The 17,719-nt window shown below is 34.7% G+C and overlaps 1 protein-coding gene across 1 annotated transcript in view; it reads right to left on the bottom strand.

The window, feature by feature from the left end:
- Positions 1-17,719, bottom strand: part of LOC130450272 (serine/threonine-protein kinase SIK2-like) — a 140,024-nt gene that overhangs the window by 11,084 nt on the left and 111,221 nt on the right. The window contains exons 7-9 of the mRNA XM_056788588.1: positions 7,957-8,159; positions 3,714-4,279; positions 1,283-1,794 (exon numbers count right to left, since the gene is read on the bottom strand). Of these exons, the coding sequence (XP_056644566.1) occupies positions 1,283-1,794; positions 3,714-4,279; positions 7,957-8,159 (1,281 nt within the window). The remainder of the gene's footprint in view (positions 1-1,282; positions 1,795-3,713; positions 4,280-7,956; positions 8,160-17,719) is intronic.

The following is a 17,719-nucleotide window of genomic DNA, read 5'->3' as shown; positions in this document are numbered from 1 at the left end:
TATGCGTTTGACTTATGTGTTGCTGATTATATATTAATATGTGCATTATAGATCTAGCTTCGCCTAGTGCGAAAATGCGTAGATACTTTTCTTCTTTCTTCCATAATAGGTCTATCGCCTATTCCTTCTTCGATGTCTTTTCTCATCCTGGCTTTAGGATATCATTGCACCTCTTTCGTGGTCGACCTCTACTTCGTAATCCAATTGGAGGTGTTTCTCTTGTTATTTTTATCAGTCCATTGTCTGTCATTCGACTTATATGTTGGTTCCATTGTTTCTTATGCTGTGATATCCATTCATTAATGTTATCTACGTCACATGATCATCTGAGGGTTTCGATTCTTTCACGATCTCGTAGTGTTTCTCCTGAGATTTGTGAGAATTTTCATTTCCGTGGTCTCTACAATTTGTTTCGTTTTTGATATTTCTGACCTTGTTGTCTGATGTATAGGTCATTATAGGTCTGATTGTTGTAGTACATTCGTATCATTCATTCTTGTCTATGTACTGGCTTACTTCGTCTTCACCGTCTAGGGAACTTGAATTTAATTCTCTGTTGTATTATTTGCAGGTATTTAATAAGATCATCTGTGGTACTGTGGTACTGTTGCCGGTCCCAAGTTCGTTGGGAACCAGATTAGCAGCCTAATTTCTATAAAACAAATAACTAGAACGCCTCGGATATGGACACTTTTTTTGGACTTTTGCGTTTTTTATAAGGTTGTTAATAGGTCGGTTGAAATATACCTCAGGGTATTATTCTATATCTTTGGCGCATGCAATTTCCGTTAAAACCTTGCACTGGTTTATAGTTTATAGACCTAATAGTGTTAATTCTAAAGTGAAGATAATCGCATGCGCTTTCTGCGCATTAACTGTAAGTTTCTCTTTATTATTTGTTGAGAATATTAAGGAACGCCTGATATCTTTCCTGCAACATTTACAAGAATAACGGCGACACCTTTCCTCTCTGAGGGTAACCTACACCGATTCTTGCTTAGACAATCGCTTGACCTATAGTGTATTCTACTGTCTCTTTCCAGGTTAGTTTCTATAAATATACAAGTTACAGCAGGTGTGCCACGTTTTTCCCCAAATCATTTCAAATGAACCCGCATAGAATCGAATCATGATGTTTAACATGTCTTCGTTAGATGAGTTTGTTTTGTAAGATCCTGTAGATATTTAATATTTACGGATATGGATGGAGACTATATAGGGATTAGAGATATTACATAGTAATCATTAAATTAGAAAGATGCAAATAAATAAATGATGTTACCTTTGGCTTTACGTTTCTCAGTAAACTTTTGTGAATTGAACGCCACCACTTTACCAGTATCTGTTGCTTGTTGAGCAACTAGTCCGTCACTAGCTCTTCTACCCTCTCTGAAGTCGACAGGAGATCTAGTAATTCCTCTAGTCGTTTTGAAGCTGGATATGTGCGATAGCGGATTATGCTTATGAAAAATCGGTTTCGTTGTTAACGAATAGTGTGTGGACAGAGCATTGGCTGATGTTAACACGGGTTCGGGTTTTTTTTCTGTTGAGGTGCAGCTAGGTAAGCTACTAGCTAATTCGCTGGATTCGGATAATGGATACTCCAAACTTTCAAAATTACTATCACAGCTTAAATTTTGACTGAGACTTTTCGATGTATTGAAATTGGTCATAACGCCGCTTGATGAATTCGATGAAGTGTAGCTTAACCGAGGTGGGTGATCTTCGAGATCAGTTTCAACACCTTCGTCCGTCGAACTGGAGTATTGGGTTTGAATTTCTGCACTTTTATAACTGAAAATAAAACATAAATTATAATTTGTTCGATTGAAATTGTTCTCGATAATTACTACATAAACACAGTCATTTAAGATTTGTTATTAATTCTACACTCCATATCACGCTTTTAGAATTGAAAAAATTGAATCACACGATAAAAATATCAGTTAGAAATCAAAGTGAAAGAGATATATTGAGTAACTTTCCCGAATGCCAGATTTTTCTTATTCATAATGATTCTTAAGAGAGTACTAAAATGTTAATTAATTAATTGATTTTCTCCAAAATAACATTTCAAACATTATATAACTCAGTTAAGTTGGCATCTCACCTAAGAAAAATTTAGATAGAACTACGATTCGAAAAAGAATTTCAGTAACTCAAATGGCATAATATATTTGATACTGGTTTTGTTCTTGGAGCTTGGATAGTAATTTTAAAAATAGTCATAATCTAGTACAAAAAATATTCTTGATATCATCCAATGCTTTTCGTAATCTAGCTAGAGAAGTGACCCTCTTTCGCTCTCCATTTGTTTCTCTTCTTAATTCGATATTTCTTTGCATTGCTGTGTCCAGCTATCTAAGTTTTGAGATAGACAAATAAAAACAAATGTTTATAATCGGATATGTCTTTATTGTTTTACAAAATAGTCTCCATTAAGATCAATACACTTTTGCATACGATTGATCCATTCCGATTGAGGTACCTGCAAAATATGTGATTTAAACGCATTAACCGTTTCTTCAGGTGTAGAAAACAGTTCATCCATCCATCGCAATTTATTTTTGATCTGCGGGAGAAAGAAGATTTGGGTCCCAAACAACGGCAGATGGCCGATCAATTCGATGTTTTAACTCTTCAAAAACGTTTTTGTTTGAACAGATGTGTGAGAGCTCGTATTGTCGTAGTGCAAAATGATTCGTCTTTTGGGATTGGTTTCCCCGATTTCTTCGAATACTAGCGTACCATTCAGAATAGACCGTTTTACGTTGCTCTAATGGAACGTTGGTGACATGTTCAGTTTTTCCGGAAATACAGGAAACCATTTGCTTGGAAGTACCTCGAGCACGAACAACTTTTGTTGGATTTGGCTCGCGAACCATCGTTATCACAGCCAAATGTTCATGCAATATTGAATATATGCCTAAGTACGCCTCAACTGCACGGTATGTCATGACGATTTTGCAATATCAGTTTAAGCCCAGCATCGTTGTTTCTTGGTACAACAACAGATTTTCCACGAGCTTCACGAAATTCGTCCTGTAGGGAAGTGAGACCACAAATGTTTCCGATTTAATTCCATTTTTAGACCAAGATGAATGTTTGAACTATCTATAAGTAGTTAAAATAGCACTTGTATGATAACACGTTCTGAGTACTTTCACCATTAAAAACGTTAAACGTTATGATAGCAATGTAGTTTTTAACATATTTACATCAGTGCTGCCATATCTAAGAACTTACGTAGTAACCCTCGTATTACTCATTGAATTTCTTTATCTTCACCCTACATGATTAAATAGTGCTGATTAGTCTCGCGTTTAATAGAAGCTCCTGATATGTTTGTTTACAAAGTGTAGTTCTATTACTTCCAGTTTTTCATATATTTTGCCCTTATGTTGTTATATACTTTTGTTTTCTTATTCTTCGCATATATACCGTCTTTCAAAAATTTAATTAAGTTTAAAGAGATATTTTTCAACTATTATGTTGCTATCGTAGTGAGAAGGAATATACGGCTGAAAAAGTGAATTTCAGTTTCTAAATATGAGCAGACAAATCTGTATCCACATAACTCAATGTAAGATCAAAGTAAAATACAGTAAAACAAGATAAAATCAAATATCGTGTGTAGACTTGTAAAAAATATTTAATGTTGTCAAAATATCTTAATCCACATAAAAAGTCTCAATTACTACTCTAGAGCTTACTTTGTTGAAAACCTCCCGATGGACCCTTTGGATTCAAGAATGTCGAGTGATGGTAGACAGCTCCCAGCATTTAAATATGGTATCCCATGGCCTTGATGGTTATACTCTTTAAAACCTGTATTATCAACAGAAGGTGACGGTATAGCAGACATCTGCAAAGTAGACATTAATTTAGTTGCCTCGCTACACATGCTAAACACAGTTTTAGTACTAGCTTGATTCAAAATCTTCAAAGCGTCCTCACTATTCGTCGCTGCTAATAACTTAGCAGCGTCTATTCCGTGCGAGGGAGGCGAATCGCAGGTTCTTGATCCTTTAGTGCATATTCTGCTGTTGCTTGCAGTGGGCGCAGCAGCAGAAGTGTTGTGAAGTAATCTACGACAGTCTTCTGTGGTACTTGCTCGGCAGATCTTCCTCATCGCTTGTTCAGCTACATTCGACGGTCTTCGTCTTTGAGCTTCACGAACTCCTGTTTGGTTATCACCACCTACTAACTGACTTCTCAGTTTGTCTAGGAGGAGATAATAGATGGCAGCATGGTGGTCGTAGCTAGCTAGGCGTAATGACTGTAAACAAAGCAAATAATCAATGTTATATATTTTTTTTAATAATAGTTTTCGAAATTTGAATGATTTATTTCTATTTGGATTCGGGTATTGATGTATCTGTTACAGACCATTTATGAAAAATAGACCATTTATAAAAGGACTAGTCCGTATAGAAAAGGACTGAGGATATTAGTCTATATGTGGAAAAAGCTTGTCTTTTAATGAACTGTTATACATAAAAACACGTACGTAAAGAATAAAAATCAGAACATTTCATTTTTTTTATTTGTTTGTACAACTTAAGCTATTATGGCATTTAGAATTACATAATACATTACCTTTTGGACAAGCACATTTCTTTGATTGACATTTACCCTTACAATAACATTTTTTAAAACCTTGTCCATGTCCTGTCGATTGAGCAGTAGCCACCGATCTAAGAGGGATTTCCTTGTCTTTGGAAACTTCTGCAGTTTTCAAAATGTTCGCAGGGCACGTTCTAAATACTGGACGGCCATAGTATTTTGAAATCACTCCATGTTTTGTTCCCAAGCGGTAAAGCCCATCTTCCTGTGGCTTCCAGTACTACAGCTAAAACTGACCTAGCATCTCCTCTGCCTCGATCGACGTCAGGAACAGGAATTCTTACAGTTGTTGATCCGATTTTCGGTTTCGGATGGTTGCTATTTGATATTACTTTCATTCGTTTTTGCCTGTAGTTGTAATCCATCATGAGCAGTTTTTCTTGCCATTGCTATGTTTCTGTTTCTACTGCAAAAATTGCCACTATTTTCCGAACATGGGTTTCCAGCATCGAAACCTTCTTCATTCACGGGATTGAAACAAGTACTGCTACTAAAATACTTAACAACAGCAAAAAAGCGGTAAATTGTCCACGTGCTTGGAAACACTGCAATCGAGCATACGGCTTAAATCACAATAGTCCGTATATAAACGGTCTATGAAATAACATATTTTTTACATGCGATCAGCCCAATTTAGACCGTATGTATACGACCTAAACCACATACGGTCTGATTTTATATATGGTCTGTAACATACCTTAATCGGGTGGCTAAAAATGCATACGGAAGATAACACTTAGATGGAAGGGAAACAATAGATTTTGGTGGTGAATACGATATATTCATATTTGTTTCAATGTAATATTCGATGAATAAATGGTAGGGCCAAGATTGTTTTATATGGAATCAAAAACTGACATTCTCTTTAGTATGTGTTCCACCATTTGAATTTCAATTTTTTCGTTTTGATAATTTTATTATTGATATTCAAGGGATAAAAAATAAAAATAATTCAAATATATAAAATATATAGACTAAATGAAATTAGATCAGGATATCAAAAATACTATCAATTAAAAAAGCAATTGGAAGCCACCCAAAACCAAGACTATTCATCTGCAAAAGGATGGACGAATATCTACGAATTTAGAAATAAAAATACTTAATCTTTGTCAAGTCGATTATGGGTGAAAAAAAAAATATATATATATATATATATATATTCTGTCCATTTGGGTAGTTTTCTTACTTGCATATTTTACAACTGAAATCTATCTACATATATTATTCTGATTGATGCATACGATAAACAAATTTGCTTCCATTGTGGTATATTATTTGGGTCGCTAAATTTCATTTTCAAAAGTGATTATTGGTATAACATTTGAAGGGTGTCCTTGAAATTTTTTAATTTAAAATAAATATTACATTTATTGAAATTATTCTTAACATACTATTTTCTACTATATTATAAAAGATTGGTTTAGTATGATTTAATATGAATATCATGAATAGATTTATACAGAGCGAGTCATGAGGAACTTTACATACTTCTACCATATGTCGATACTAAAAAGTGTCAACTCCTCTTCTCTATTATATCACAGGGTGATTTGTGATATTGAACATAAATTTCAATTGGCTATAGTGTTTACACAGCTCATTTTATTTTTTAAATTTTTTCATGAAACAGTACATGAAGTATTCGACTGCTACTATCTAACTTTAGAAATTCCAGGACCGGCTTTGGGATTTGTATTGATTATTGCATCATGTATAATATTTTTTTGAAGCAATAAGTAATTTCCAAACTACATCAATAACCAATGAAAAGGACAATGTTGTCGCAGTTTTATTGAATTTTTACTGAACGATCAAATCTTATCAAACATAGAACAACCATAATGACGTATTACATAATAAGGTATAAATTCAAGCAAATGTTATAAATTTCAAGTATTTTATTTGAAATGATAAAATGAAACAAATTACAATAACTATAAATACCAAACAACAAAAAACAGCAACTAATAACAATAAAGTGCAACAATTTTAAAGCAATAACTAAAATTATGTAATTAAGCCGCATAGATAAGAAATGGAAAAAATACTATAACAGCAACAAACTGAAAATGATTAAAAGTAGATTCTCGGAACCCAGACCACATTTTTGTTGCCGAATTGTTAATTGCTGTATACGGATATTCTGGGGATCGTTTCTAATAGTATTACAAAAATGTACAATTCTACCAATCAATTGTTGGCGGTTATTAATATTCTCTATGTAAACTATTTACTGCAATCATCCCCAAGTACCTAAGATAATCAACGGGATTGAAATCAGGGGATGGTGAAGGCAATGAAATAGGACCTTCACTTCCTATTCACCTGTTATCACAAACATTATTTAGATGTTGTTTCAATGACAGTAAAAAGTGGGGAGATGCTTCATCACTCTGAAAATAAATCCCTCGGATAACAACGTTCGCGTCGGCAAGAAAGTTCGGTACAATATTTTGTAGAAGGTCCAAATAGACCTATCCTCTTAAAGGACTATCAAAAAAGTAAGGACTTACTAATTTGTCATTTATAACACCAATCCACAAGTTAACCGAAAACTTAACTGGAAACGAAGTTCTCGAATAGCATTTCTGATTTTCTTCTGCCCACATATGTGAATTATGAGAATTATTTATCCAGGCACTTGTAAACTGGACTTCATCTGTAAATATTGTCCTATAAAGCGTTGATCGATTGTTCATCTATGTACATCGTCGTTTTCATTTATCATTTAAGTAGTTTGAAAATCATTTGCCACACGATATCCTCCCTGAAGAACTCTATATGGTAGAAGTTTCTCATGACTCACTCTGTATTCATATATATATATATATATATATATATATATATATATATATATATATATATATATATATATATATATATATCTTTTGATAAATCCTATACGTATTTTTATATTGTACTTGACCATAATTTCAGTCTCCATGAATACATAAGTATTCGAAAGCTCGGAAATATATTAGAGATAGTACATTTGGTGTTTAATTTTGCCGCTTCCCACTAAGGAAACGCTCTTAAATTGATTGGCAAAGACTTAGTTCTATTTTATATATTGAAATATATATCCACTGAAATAAACGTTCCAGAAACCATTCAGGATTTAGTTGCAGGAGTTAGCTCGGAACAATACGCAGATAGATTCGACCATCGAGAATATCCTATTAATATTAATAGTGATGATTTACTCGCCTCTCCTTATTAGCATTTCCGCGATAAATTAGACTCACTCTGTATATATTATTGAATTTTGTATCGAGCGAATACATAAAAAAGGGAGATGTAGAAAAATGGTAAAGATTAGGATGTTACCTCTCTTGTTTTTGTGCTGTCAATGCCCAAACTCTGCATGAGTCTCAAAATTTGTTCATTGGGTTGAGCGTTCGAAGTTTTAATTGTATGAGGTAGTATGGGAAGTACGCCCATTTGCATCCAACGATGTTTTTTAATTTGTTGAATGCTATATCTCTTATTCGGTTCTAATACTAACATTTTTCTTATAAGAGACTCGCAATCTGAAAAAAACAGAAATTTGGTTAACAAAGCGAAAATAAAACGCATCATGAATGTAAGAACATATATCAAGTTTATAAACAAAATTGCCCGAAAAAGACTTCTTAATATTTTTACATTCAGACGTATCAATTATTATATACAGAGTAATATAATGAATAAAATATCTACTATTCAAAACCAAAGTAAAATATCATATATTACATCATTTCAGTTTATTCCATTGTCTTAATGAAGGTGTACCGTTTCATTATTATTAGTTTCCAGAAGAAAATGGAGAATAAAAGAGTCATTTTTTCCAATAATACCACAGAAAATCTACACCAATGGAATTGTGAAAAGGCAAGTATCGGAGTTTAAATAAAGCAATCAAACTTATATCAACATTTTTTTTTCATTTATAACTTTGTCGTTATTGTTTTTTTTTAAAACAAGCTTGAGTAGGTACCTTTTAGTGAGCAATGTTTTCAATATTTTTTTTTGTATCAAGCACTTTCGAAATACATAAAATTTTGTTCGTTTACAGTTTTGCCTACAAATGCAAGTTCTTAAAGCCGTATATTTTTTAAATTATCTAATCAAGAAGAAATTGCTTCATCTTTGTAGTTATACAAATAAATAATGAGTTAATTTTATTGAGGCCTAGAATTATCCTATATTGAGATTTCAATGTTAATATACTTCTTCTTCAAGTACCATACACTTTGCAGCGTGAGGGGTTCTCTTGTCCAAAGCTTCTAATCTATTATCTGAAGGCACCCCTCTTCTGCACGACGAATAATTGTCGCCGCACCCTGAATGCCACACCAGTCTCTTATATTCCGTAGCCAGGAATGTTTTTTACGCCCTGGTCCTCTCCTTCCGTCGATCTTTCCCGTCAGTATGAGCTTGAGAGTTGAATATCTCGATTCTCGCAGAATGTGTCCCAAATAAAATACTTTTCGTTGTTCAATTACCGCGATCAGTTCTCTCTCCACACCCGATCTCCTCACTACTTCTTCATTCGTCAAGTGCTCGGTCCATGGGATCCGTAGAAGTCTGCGCAACAGCTACATTTCAATTGCTTCTATTCTGTTTAAGGAGCTCACGTCTACACACCATACAAAAGGATTGGCCAAATATAGCATTTTATTACCCTCAATCTAAGGCTTAGGGGGTCTTCTCAGCGGATTAGGAACTTATTTTTACAATTGCCATCCGAGTTTTAGCTTCCTAGTCAAAATCCCATTTTTTATTTAACATACGTCCAAGATATTTGAATTTATTGACTCTATCTATGTTATTTCCATTGTCAAGTAATTGAGCTTTGTCGAGTTATTATATGATTACGATCATTAGTTTGGTTTTATGCGCGTTAATTGTGAGTCCGTGTTTGGTTCCAATTTCGTTGATAGAATTGACTACCTCTTGTAGGTCTTCTACCTTGTCTGCTAATATCGCAGTATCGTCGGCTTTCCTAATATTATTGATAAGTGTTCCATTTACTTTAATGCCTTTTCGATGGTCTTTTAACGCCAGTTGAAAAATTCGTTCTACGTATATGTGATCCTGATCCTCCTAAGTATCTGAAGGTGTTCCGTAGTTAGAGACCCGCTACTTCGCAGTTCTGTTGTTTGATCTGTATACAGCTTTTTTATGATCCTGATGTCTTTATTATTAATATCAACATCCTTTAGGATGTCAAACAGTAAGTCATGCTGAATGGAGTCAAACGCTTTTTGGTATGGTAGTCTATAAAGCAAAGGAAGGCATCTTATCTTTAATCATAGCATTTTTGAATTAGTCACTGCATACAAAATAGTGCTTCCCTGGTATCTAGCCCGTTTTTAAATCCGTACTGCGTTCCACCACTAACCTCTTCGCACTTTTTAAACATTCGTTTGTCTAAAATCTTCAAAAAAACCTTGAGTGCGTGGATCAAATTAATATAGGGATATGAAAAGAAGTACTAACTAAAAGATGTTGAACCCAGAACCCCCAGACTCTCTGTACAAGTCTCCCGAAAGGAATGCGAGAATGTAGACGGTGCGTTCGTATCCCCTTGCCTCGCCGTCGTTTCGCTTCTTGTCGGTTTTAGACACGAGTCAAGAGACGCGAGGATGCGAGGTGAGGCCATTATTAACTTGACTTACATATTTTACACCAAGTTTGGCCATCAATGAATCTTCTCCCGCGAAAAATAGTTCTAGAGAGAAAAGTACTAAACTATAGAGCAGGCTGTAAGGAATATGCCCTTTGTCCCTATTTAAACTATTCTTACATTTAACAATTTTTATGCTTTTAATTTCACATTATTTATTTTATATAAACCACTCTTTGTGGTATATATGAAATTAGCTGTAGTGATTAATTGCCTAAAAATCGAGTATTGCCGGTCACGCTGCCAATCATAATCATGAAATTGATATAAATAATGTAAAATTGTTGAAAAATGTATCTAATGATAAATTGTTGTATGCATTTGATAGCATTGAAATTGTTAAATGTCAAAACAGTTCAAATAGGAAGACCTATTCCTATTTAGTCTATAGTTAAAGAATAAATGTGAAGATTCCCGCCAAGAAGGTTTTTTCCCGCTGGAATTATTTTTCATGGAAAAATATTCATTGGTGGGATAATTTAGTATCAAATAGGTAAGCCTCTGAAGACCATAGCTTGGTTATTGAAACGCGTGTCAGACAGGGTAATTGTTGTTATTCCAATGTTGGTATCTGTCTATGAGGATGATATAGTAATTTTAAAGATTGATTAAGAATGGTATGAACTATTTAAAAGTAAAAATAAACGAGTTTATGAAAAGGAACAGTCGGAACGCTCTTGTACCTTAAAGCCGATGAAAATTTGCATTAAGTGGAAAAGCGTGTTCTTTCAAACAGGGGATTGATTATTTGAAAGCTAAGTAAATAACTATATTCTCGCACGGGCCCATGTTAATAGATAAATTAAGTGTCAAGAGTTTTGAATGATGAACAAAGAGAAAATCGTTTCAATTTGCATATAATTGAAAAATCGTCTTTGTGCAGATCCGAGTTTCATTGCTAAAATTGTTACTGATGTTAAATGTTGGGTCAATAGATATTATAATTACAAGTTAAAAATACAATAAACGACACAAATAAAACATTTTAACAATGAAACTACGATCAAACAGTTTGATGAATAACAATTTGATATTATATTTGTTTGATATTTAAATTATAGTATTCTGTATTTTCAGAAAATAACAACTCACTTGCTTAAGCTACAGTTTGAGATTTATAAGAATTATGTAGTCAAAATATCATAAATCTCATAATCTATCAAGTTTGGTAGAATGTGAAGTATATCTGAATAGATTTACGATGGTGTCTTATCATTATCCGAACAGTTCACATCGCCCCTCCATTCAACTTTTATAATTCTTATTGAACATCTGTTCTCTAGGATTTCATTCGCTTTCCCGTTTTCATTTCACCATTTTTTAAAATTGTCACAAAATTTTAATTCATTAAAATATTCCAAACAGTGAATTTGATTTTAATCTTTGAAAAGATCTGCTTGTAAATGACGCCACAGTTTCAACTCTACTTTTCTTATAATAAATAAACTCTCTGGGTTAATATCTGGCTTAGATTTTCAAAAGTGTCTAGGCCTAAGATCACCGACTTTATTGTCAATGACCTTTCAGAGAGTAAAGAGCCCCTCAAAATTTCCATATTATCCATTCTTTTCCTATTCCTGTCCTGTACCCCGAATGTTCCAATCTTCTCGAAACTTTCCAACGTTCATCGAGTCGTTAACGTTATTGTATCCAACCCTTGTTAAGCATCATCCGAGTGTAGAAGTAGAGTTTACATTAGCCCATTTGACGTCACACGTGCGTCATCACGTTGGTTGTCGTGGCGTTTTTGCTGGGGCGAAAGTTTAACGCTCGATGTCGACGTTCGATAATATTCAAACATTATTCAACAAGGTTGGATTCGCTGAGTAATATTAAAGTGGCGATGTATAGGAGACGTGGGTTTGTTGTGATCACCGACAACAGGTTATTAAAAAGCAAATTGCCAATTTGTTCGCTTATGAAAAAAATCAGTCAACCATTTCAATGTTTTAATATATATTTTTAGAACTAGATAGTTTTGTAGAAATTGTTAGTTTATAAAAATGACGAGGTTTGTTCTTGGTGTATTGAGAATAAAAAGAAACAAGCAACGAGTACAATGGAAAACATTTTTATTGCTATTTTAAATATTGACCAATTAGATTTAGATACTTGCCGATCAGTCTTATCTCAGTGAGGAGATGATGCTTTAAAATATGCTTTTGAAGACTGCATTCGCTTTTTCGGTCGATGTAGTTCATCTATAACTAGCGAGAAAATCTTGGAAACCAAGTCGGGTCCGAAAGGCGAATGCTAGAACTTGTTGAAGTTCCTATGAGAGAAGGTTTTGAGGAGATTAGTTCTCCATTTTCGATCTCTATTAAACCGAATACCTGAGCACGGGTGCATGCAGTATTTTTCGATGTATGCGAACATTTTTCGGTGTTTGACTCTCTCCTTCACAAATTTGTAGTCGGCTGTATTTTTTATTTTCATTCTCTAAATGTGATCCCTCAAAAATCTTGTGAGAATGGGAATGTGATATTTACGGCAATGTATTTTTTCGATCTCTTACTGTTTTATTTACTGAGCTATAGCTAGAGTGTCTAAGACGGGATATAGAGCTTTGGACTGCGGCTTTCAATTTTCTTCAGCTCTGAATTTATGTTTCTCTCAGGGCAATATCGACATTTTTGTTCCAGTGAAGGGAGTCATATTGCCATATTATGTGCCTTCCCATCTCTATGTATGTATTATTTTAAGAAAGTAAAATTCTAAGCAAAAAGTCATGGTGTATGGTTTCACTGGTGGGTGAGCGGGATCTCTTTGCAGAAGACCCCCAACGTGTCTCGTGCGTGTCTAGTGCGTGTCGTAAAAGGCGACTAAATTGAGATTTTACTCTTCGATACTCACTTTGTTTCACTAGTCTCTTAAACCCGCCTTTTTGTGGGATCACATCTTCATTTTCTCTATTTGGCCTCCCTTGGCCACCTATTCAATTTTCACATCTTCCCTATCCTCTGTTAGAAGGGTTAAAATGCAAAAAAATGATGAATAATTTACAGAGTAAACGGGTGAATGAGCAATGTACCACCATAACCTTTTGTCCTGTTCAGCTGTTTTTACGGCGACTCAAGTCAATGTGCCTACTACCACGGAAACCGGATTGTTTAGGAAGTGTATTAAGTAGGCCAGTGAGTTGAATTCATTCATTATGCGCTCCTATTATGGAGACCGATATGACCACCTACCGATACGCCATTCATCGTGATTTTGTTGAGAGGTACCCAGAATTGCAGCATTTAACGGAACAACGTATAGCTGACCAGAGAAGGAGTAAGATGCAAACGGTACACACGGTAAAACCCACACTGGCAAACGTGAAGGTAACTTCACCAACTATATTCGATTTAGATAATACCGAACCAAATATCGTCGAAAAAGTGTCACTCGAAATGAACAAGGCATTAACGGAATTTGAAGGCACAAACCAAAATTACCTAAGCTAAGAACCAACAAAAACTCTAATAACATCATTGCAGGAGTCGACTCATTAAAAGGAATCCTGTGCACTGACTACAATACGCTCGAGCGACTTCATTCACTTATTTATTGCGGAGCTATTGCAGTACTCCGTCTACGTGATCAGCAAATATACGTGACAAATATCCATAGCAACAACACCAACAAAAACCCGTGGTGGCAACGCCGTCTAGAACGTTCCATCGATACCATTAGGAGCGAGCTAAGAGGCCTACAATAATTGTACAAAATCTTCTAAACGCTTGAGAAACCACATCAGAAAAATATTCAAGAAAATAGGTACTCACATACAGCATCCAGAACATCAACAACATTTGCGTGAGTATATTGATCTGCTTTAGCAAAAGCTGAAATCGAAATCCAAACGTTTATCGAGATACATTAAGTACAGAAAGGAGAAGCTACAGAATAACACTTTTCATAGCAACCAAAAAGTATTTTACAAGAAACTATGCCCCATAACAACACCAATCAACAACCTATGGCATCGAAGCAGACCTTGGAAAAATATTGGTCCTCATTGTGGTCAACTCCCAAAATCCACAATAGAAATGCCGACTGGATAGCAACCGAAGAGATGCTATTAAAAAACTGTTTACCTTCAGTAATCGAAACGCGCGTCAGACAATGTAATTGTGAGTCTTGATGTAAACAGTGTATTCAGTATGAATATCGCCAACAATTCCAGAAATTCCAACTGAATCTTAGCAAAAAAACAGAAAGGTTGCAGATGAGATCACTAAGTGTGCGAAGAAAAACTTATCATGGACTCTGTGATACAGTGAGAGCACAGAGAGATCACCGGAATATACACAGAGTTTCATAGTGTTCCTCATTACTGGCTTGTGGAGGTCGGTCTTGCAAATTTACAAGTTCACCAAACTATTGTAAGCTTCCTTCCAACAAAGATGAAGTTATGGCGAACGAACCTACATCTTCAAATCGGTCCAAGCTCCCTCAGTACTGACGAAATATCCATTCGTAGGAAAATATACCAGGTCGACTCCTTGCGTCCATTATGAATCTGCCTTGCAATGAATCCCCTATCTATCATGCTCAATGATACATTATTCGGAGTTAATATTAAAACGAACAGAGACACCAACTGTACCATCTCCCATCTTCTTTATATGGACGATATAAAGCTATATCCAGCAAATACGCGTCAAATCAATAACCTTCTCGATATAACACATCGATTCTCCACCGATATTGAACTGTCCAAGTACAAGACTCTACATATCGAGAAAGGCATTGTCATGAACGGAAATGGCAAATTCCTAACAGAGATATCGTACAGGTGATGTAAAACGGAGAAAACTAGAAATATCTAGGATTTCAACAGACTAAGAGGATGTACCACAAGCAGACAAAAGCTAGAATCCAGGATCAAAACACCAAAAGAGTGAAGTCGTTTATGAAATCCGAATTAAATGAAGGCAACTTACTCCAGGCAATCAACACCTATGCCACACCTGTTTAGGCGTACTCTTTTGGAATCCTGAAGTGGACGAAAGGTTGACACGAACAATGATGACGGAGAACAGCAACCACCACCCGAAGCCATCCACTATTAGAACAACATTACCCCGAAAAGAGGGTGGGAGACGCTTCATCGACCTTCTTAACCTGCATTCTCGACAGGTAATGAAACTACGTGAATTCTTTCAAACTAAATCGGAAATGTCACCTCTACACCAGATTATATCGAAGGCGGATAAGAATTATTCACTCCTCAACCTCGCATCGCCAGAATCTGACTTAAATATAGTATTGGACTCCGAGAAGCTGGTCACGAAAGGCACTACACGGTAGATATCATTACGACCTCGATCAACCGCATGTTGACAAAGAAACAGATGACTTACTGGCGGTAATCTCTTTCTAGAGACTGATGGATACGAACACTCGATCTGACAAATGCAGAAAGTGCCAACAAACATCAGAGACAATGGAAAAAATAACATCTGCTTGTAGTGTGTTAGCTAATACCGACTATCTACAGCGGCATAACCAATTGTGCAACATCATCCACCAAAAACTGGCCAACAAGTTCGGTCTTCTCAATACGTATACACCGTATTACAAGTACCTTCCGCAGAAGGTGCTCGAAAATGACAATTTTAGGCTCTACTATGACAGGTCTATTATCACCGATAGACAGGCGACGAATAACAGATCTGACATCGTGGTGGTTGATAGAAGAGTCAATTCAGTCCTTCTTGTCGATGTAGCTATAACGAACACTCATAACATTCTCAACAAACACCAGGAGAAACTGGCCAAATATGCGGATCTCGCAATTGAGATTAAATAGGTGGGGCACAGCGAAAATATGGAAATAGTCCCAGTTATTATGTCAGCAACTGGTGTCGTACCTAAGACTCTGCACGATAGCATCGCCAAACTGGGATTACCAAAAAACACCTTCCCCGATATTCAGAGAGCTGTAATATTGAATACTTGCCACATCGGAGCCTTATCCTTTTGATACTTTGTATCCAGGATTCGTAAATGATACCGGCTCTTAGCTATGTAGTGCAGAAGTCTTTCGCATAATAATTTTGTTTATTCTGTCTACAACTTTTCACGCCATTACCCATTAACTTAACTAGGACTAAAATTTTGGCTTCAATAATATTTAGTGCACATATATAATAATATAAGGTCAGTGTCACATTAAGTTTCTCGAATTAAGAAAAATTTTTTATCTTTCATTATTGGGTTTTATTCTAATTACCGCGAAATTACTAATCAGATTATTGCGTTGAATGATTTCTCTATAAAAAATTTTGTCGGCGATATTAAAGTGAAAATATTCTGCTTTTTTCTATTTTTGATGTATCTTAAAATAGTTGATTTTTTATCATTCGCGAAATACGTCATTCGATACATATCAGCTTATTTTCTAATATAGTTGCGTGTTTTATTTTAATAATTCTTCCATTTTTTTACATAATCAATATAACAAAAATGATAAATATTAAGATAATGAAAAATAATTTGGAGAAATACGATATCAATACAATAAAAGAGTTGTGAAATGAAATTAAGGAACAAATGATGGGAAATGATGGGAAAATAATACACTGAAGATTTCTCAATATTATGAAATAATTAAATATTAAAGATCATATGTGATATTATATTTTAAACATTATTATGTTTATTATTTCCAATCATATTACTCAGATTAGTATTTATTCAATGTAAATTTATTTTCTCTAGCAAATTACCGGTTTGCCAGATTATCTCAGATCGTTGTTTGATGCCAAGTTTTACGAGATAATTACGCAACAAAATCGATATTTGGTAGTCTAACCCACAAGAAATTGTGAAAAACTTCAATACCAATCTAATCTAAATTGATCTATTCATATGTTGAAAATAAATTTCTTTATAGAATAACGTATAACGAACGGAAGAATGGAACGAAAAGCTAAATTTAAAAAATCCCACTGTGAATCTTCTCTCACGAGGTCGAATTGAATTCTTTCCGAATTGAATTAGATAATATCCTTTTTCAAAAAACTATAAAAGTCAACAAGAAGTGTGTAGTATTTTTAATAATTTATATCATAACCGAAGTTGATGAAAAAGGATTACTAAATTAGTGTTGGCAAAACTTTATACAAATCATATTATTAGAAAAGCTGCAATAAGTGCAAAAAATCTTCTGACGTTTGTGTCTTTCTAGAAGACTACCTATCACTTGCGGACTAGGTATATATCCAGGGTACTTGATAATTCATAATCATAATAAGAGTATTACAGAATAATAGTCCGTCCATAAAAAGTAAGGTAGTTCCAGCCACGTCTAGGTATATATTTAATTTTCATTGGGACGCTCAATCAAAAAGAAGCAATTTGTAATCACTGATGGGTTACATTTCAATTCACAAAAGTGAAGTTTATGAAGTGAATAAAAAGAAATCTTGT

This window comes from Diorhabda sublineata, chromosome 11, assembly GCF_026230105.1.
Source record: "Diorhabda sublineata isolate icDioSubl1.1 chromosome 11, icDioSubl1.1, whole genome shotgun sequence".
Classification (NCBI taxonomy): Eukaryota; Metazoa; Arthropoda; class Insecta; order Coleoptera; family Chrysomelidae; genus Diorhabda; species Diorhabda sublineata.
The sequence above is the reverse complement of the archived record's forward strand: the minus strand, read 5'-3'. Positions and strand labels throughout refer to the sequence as shown.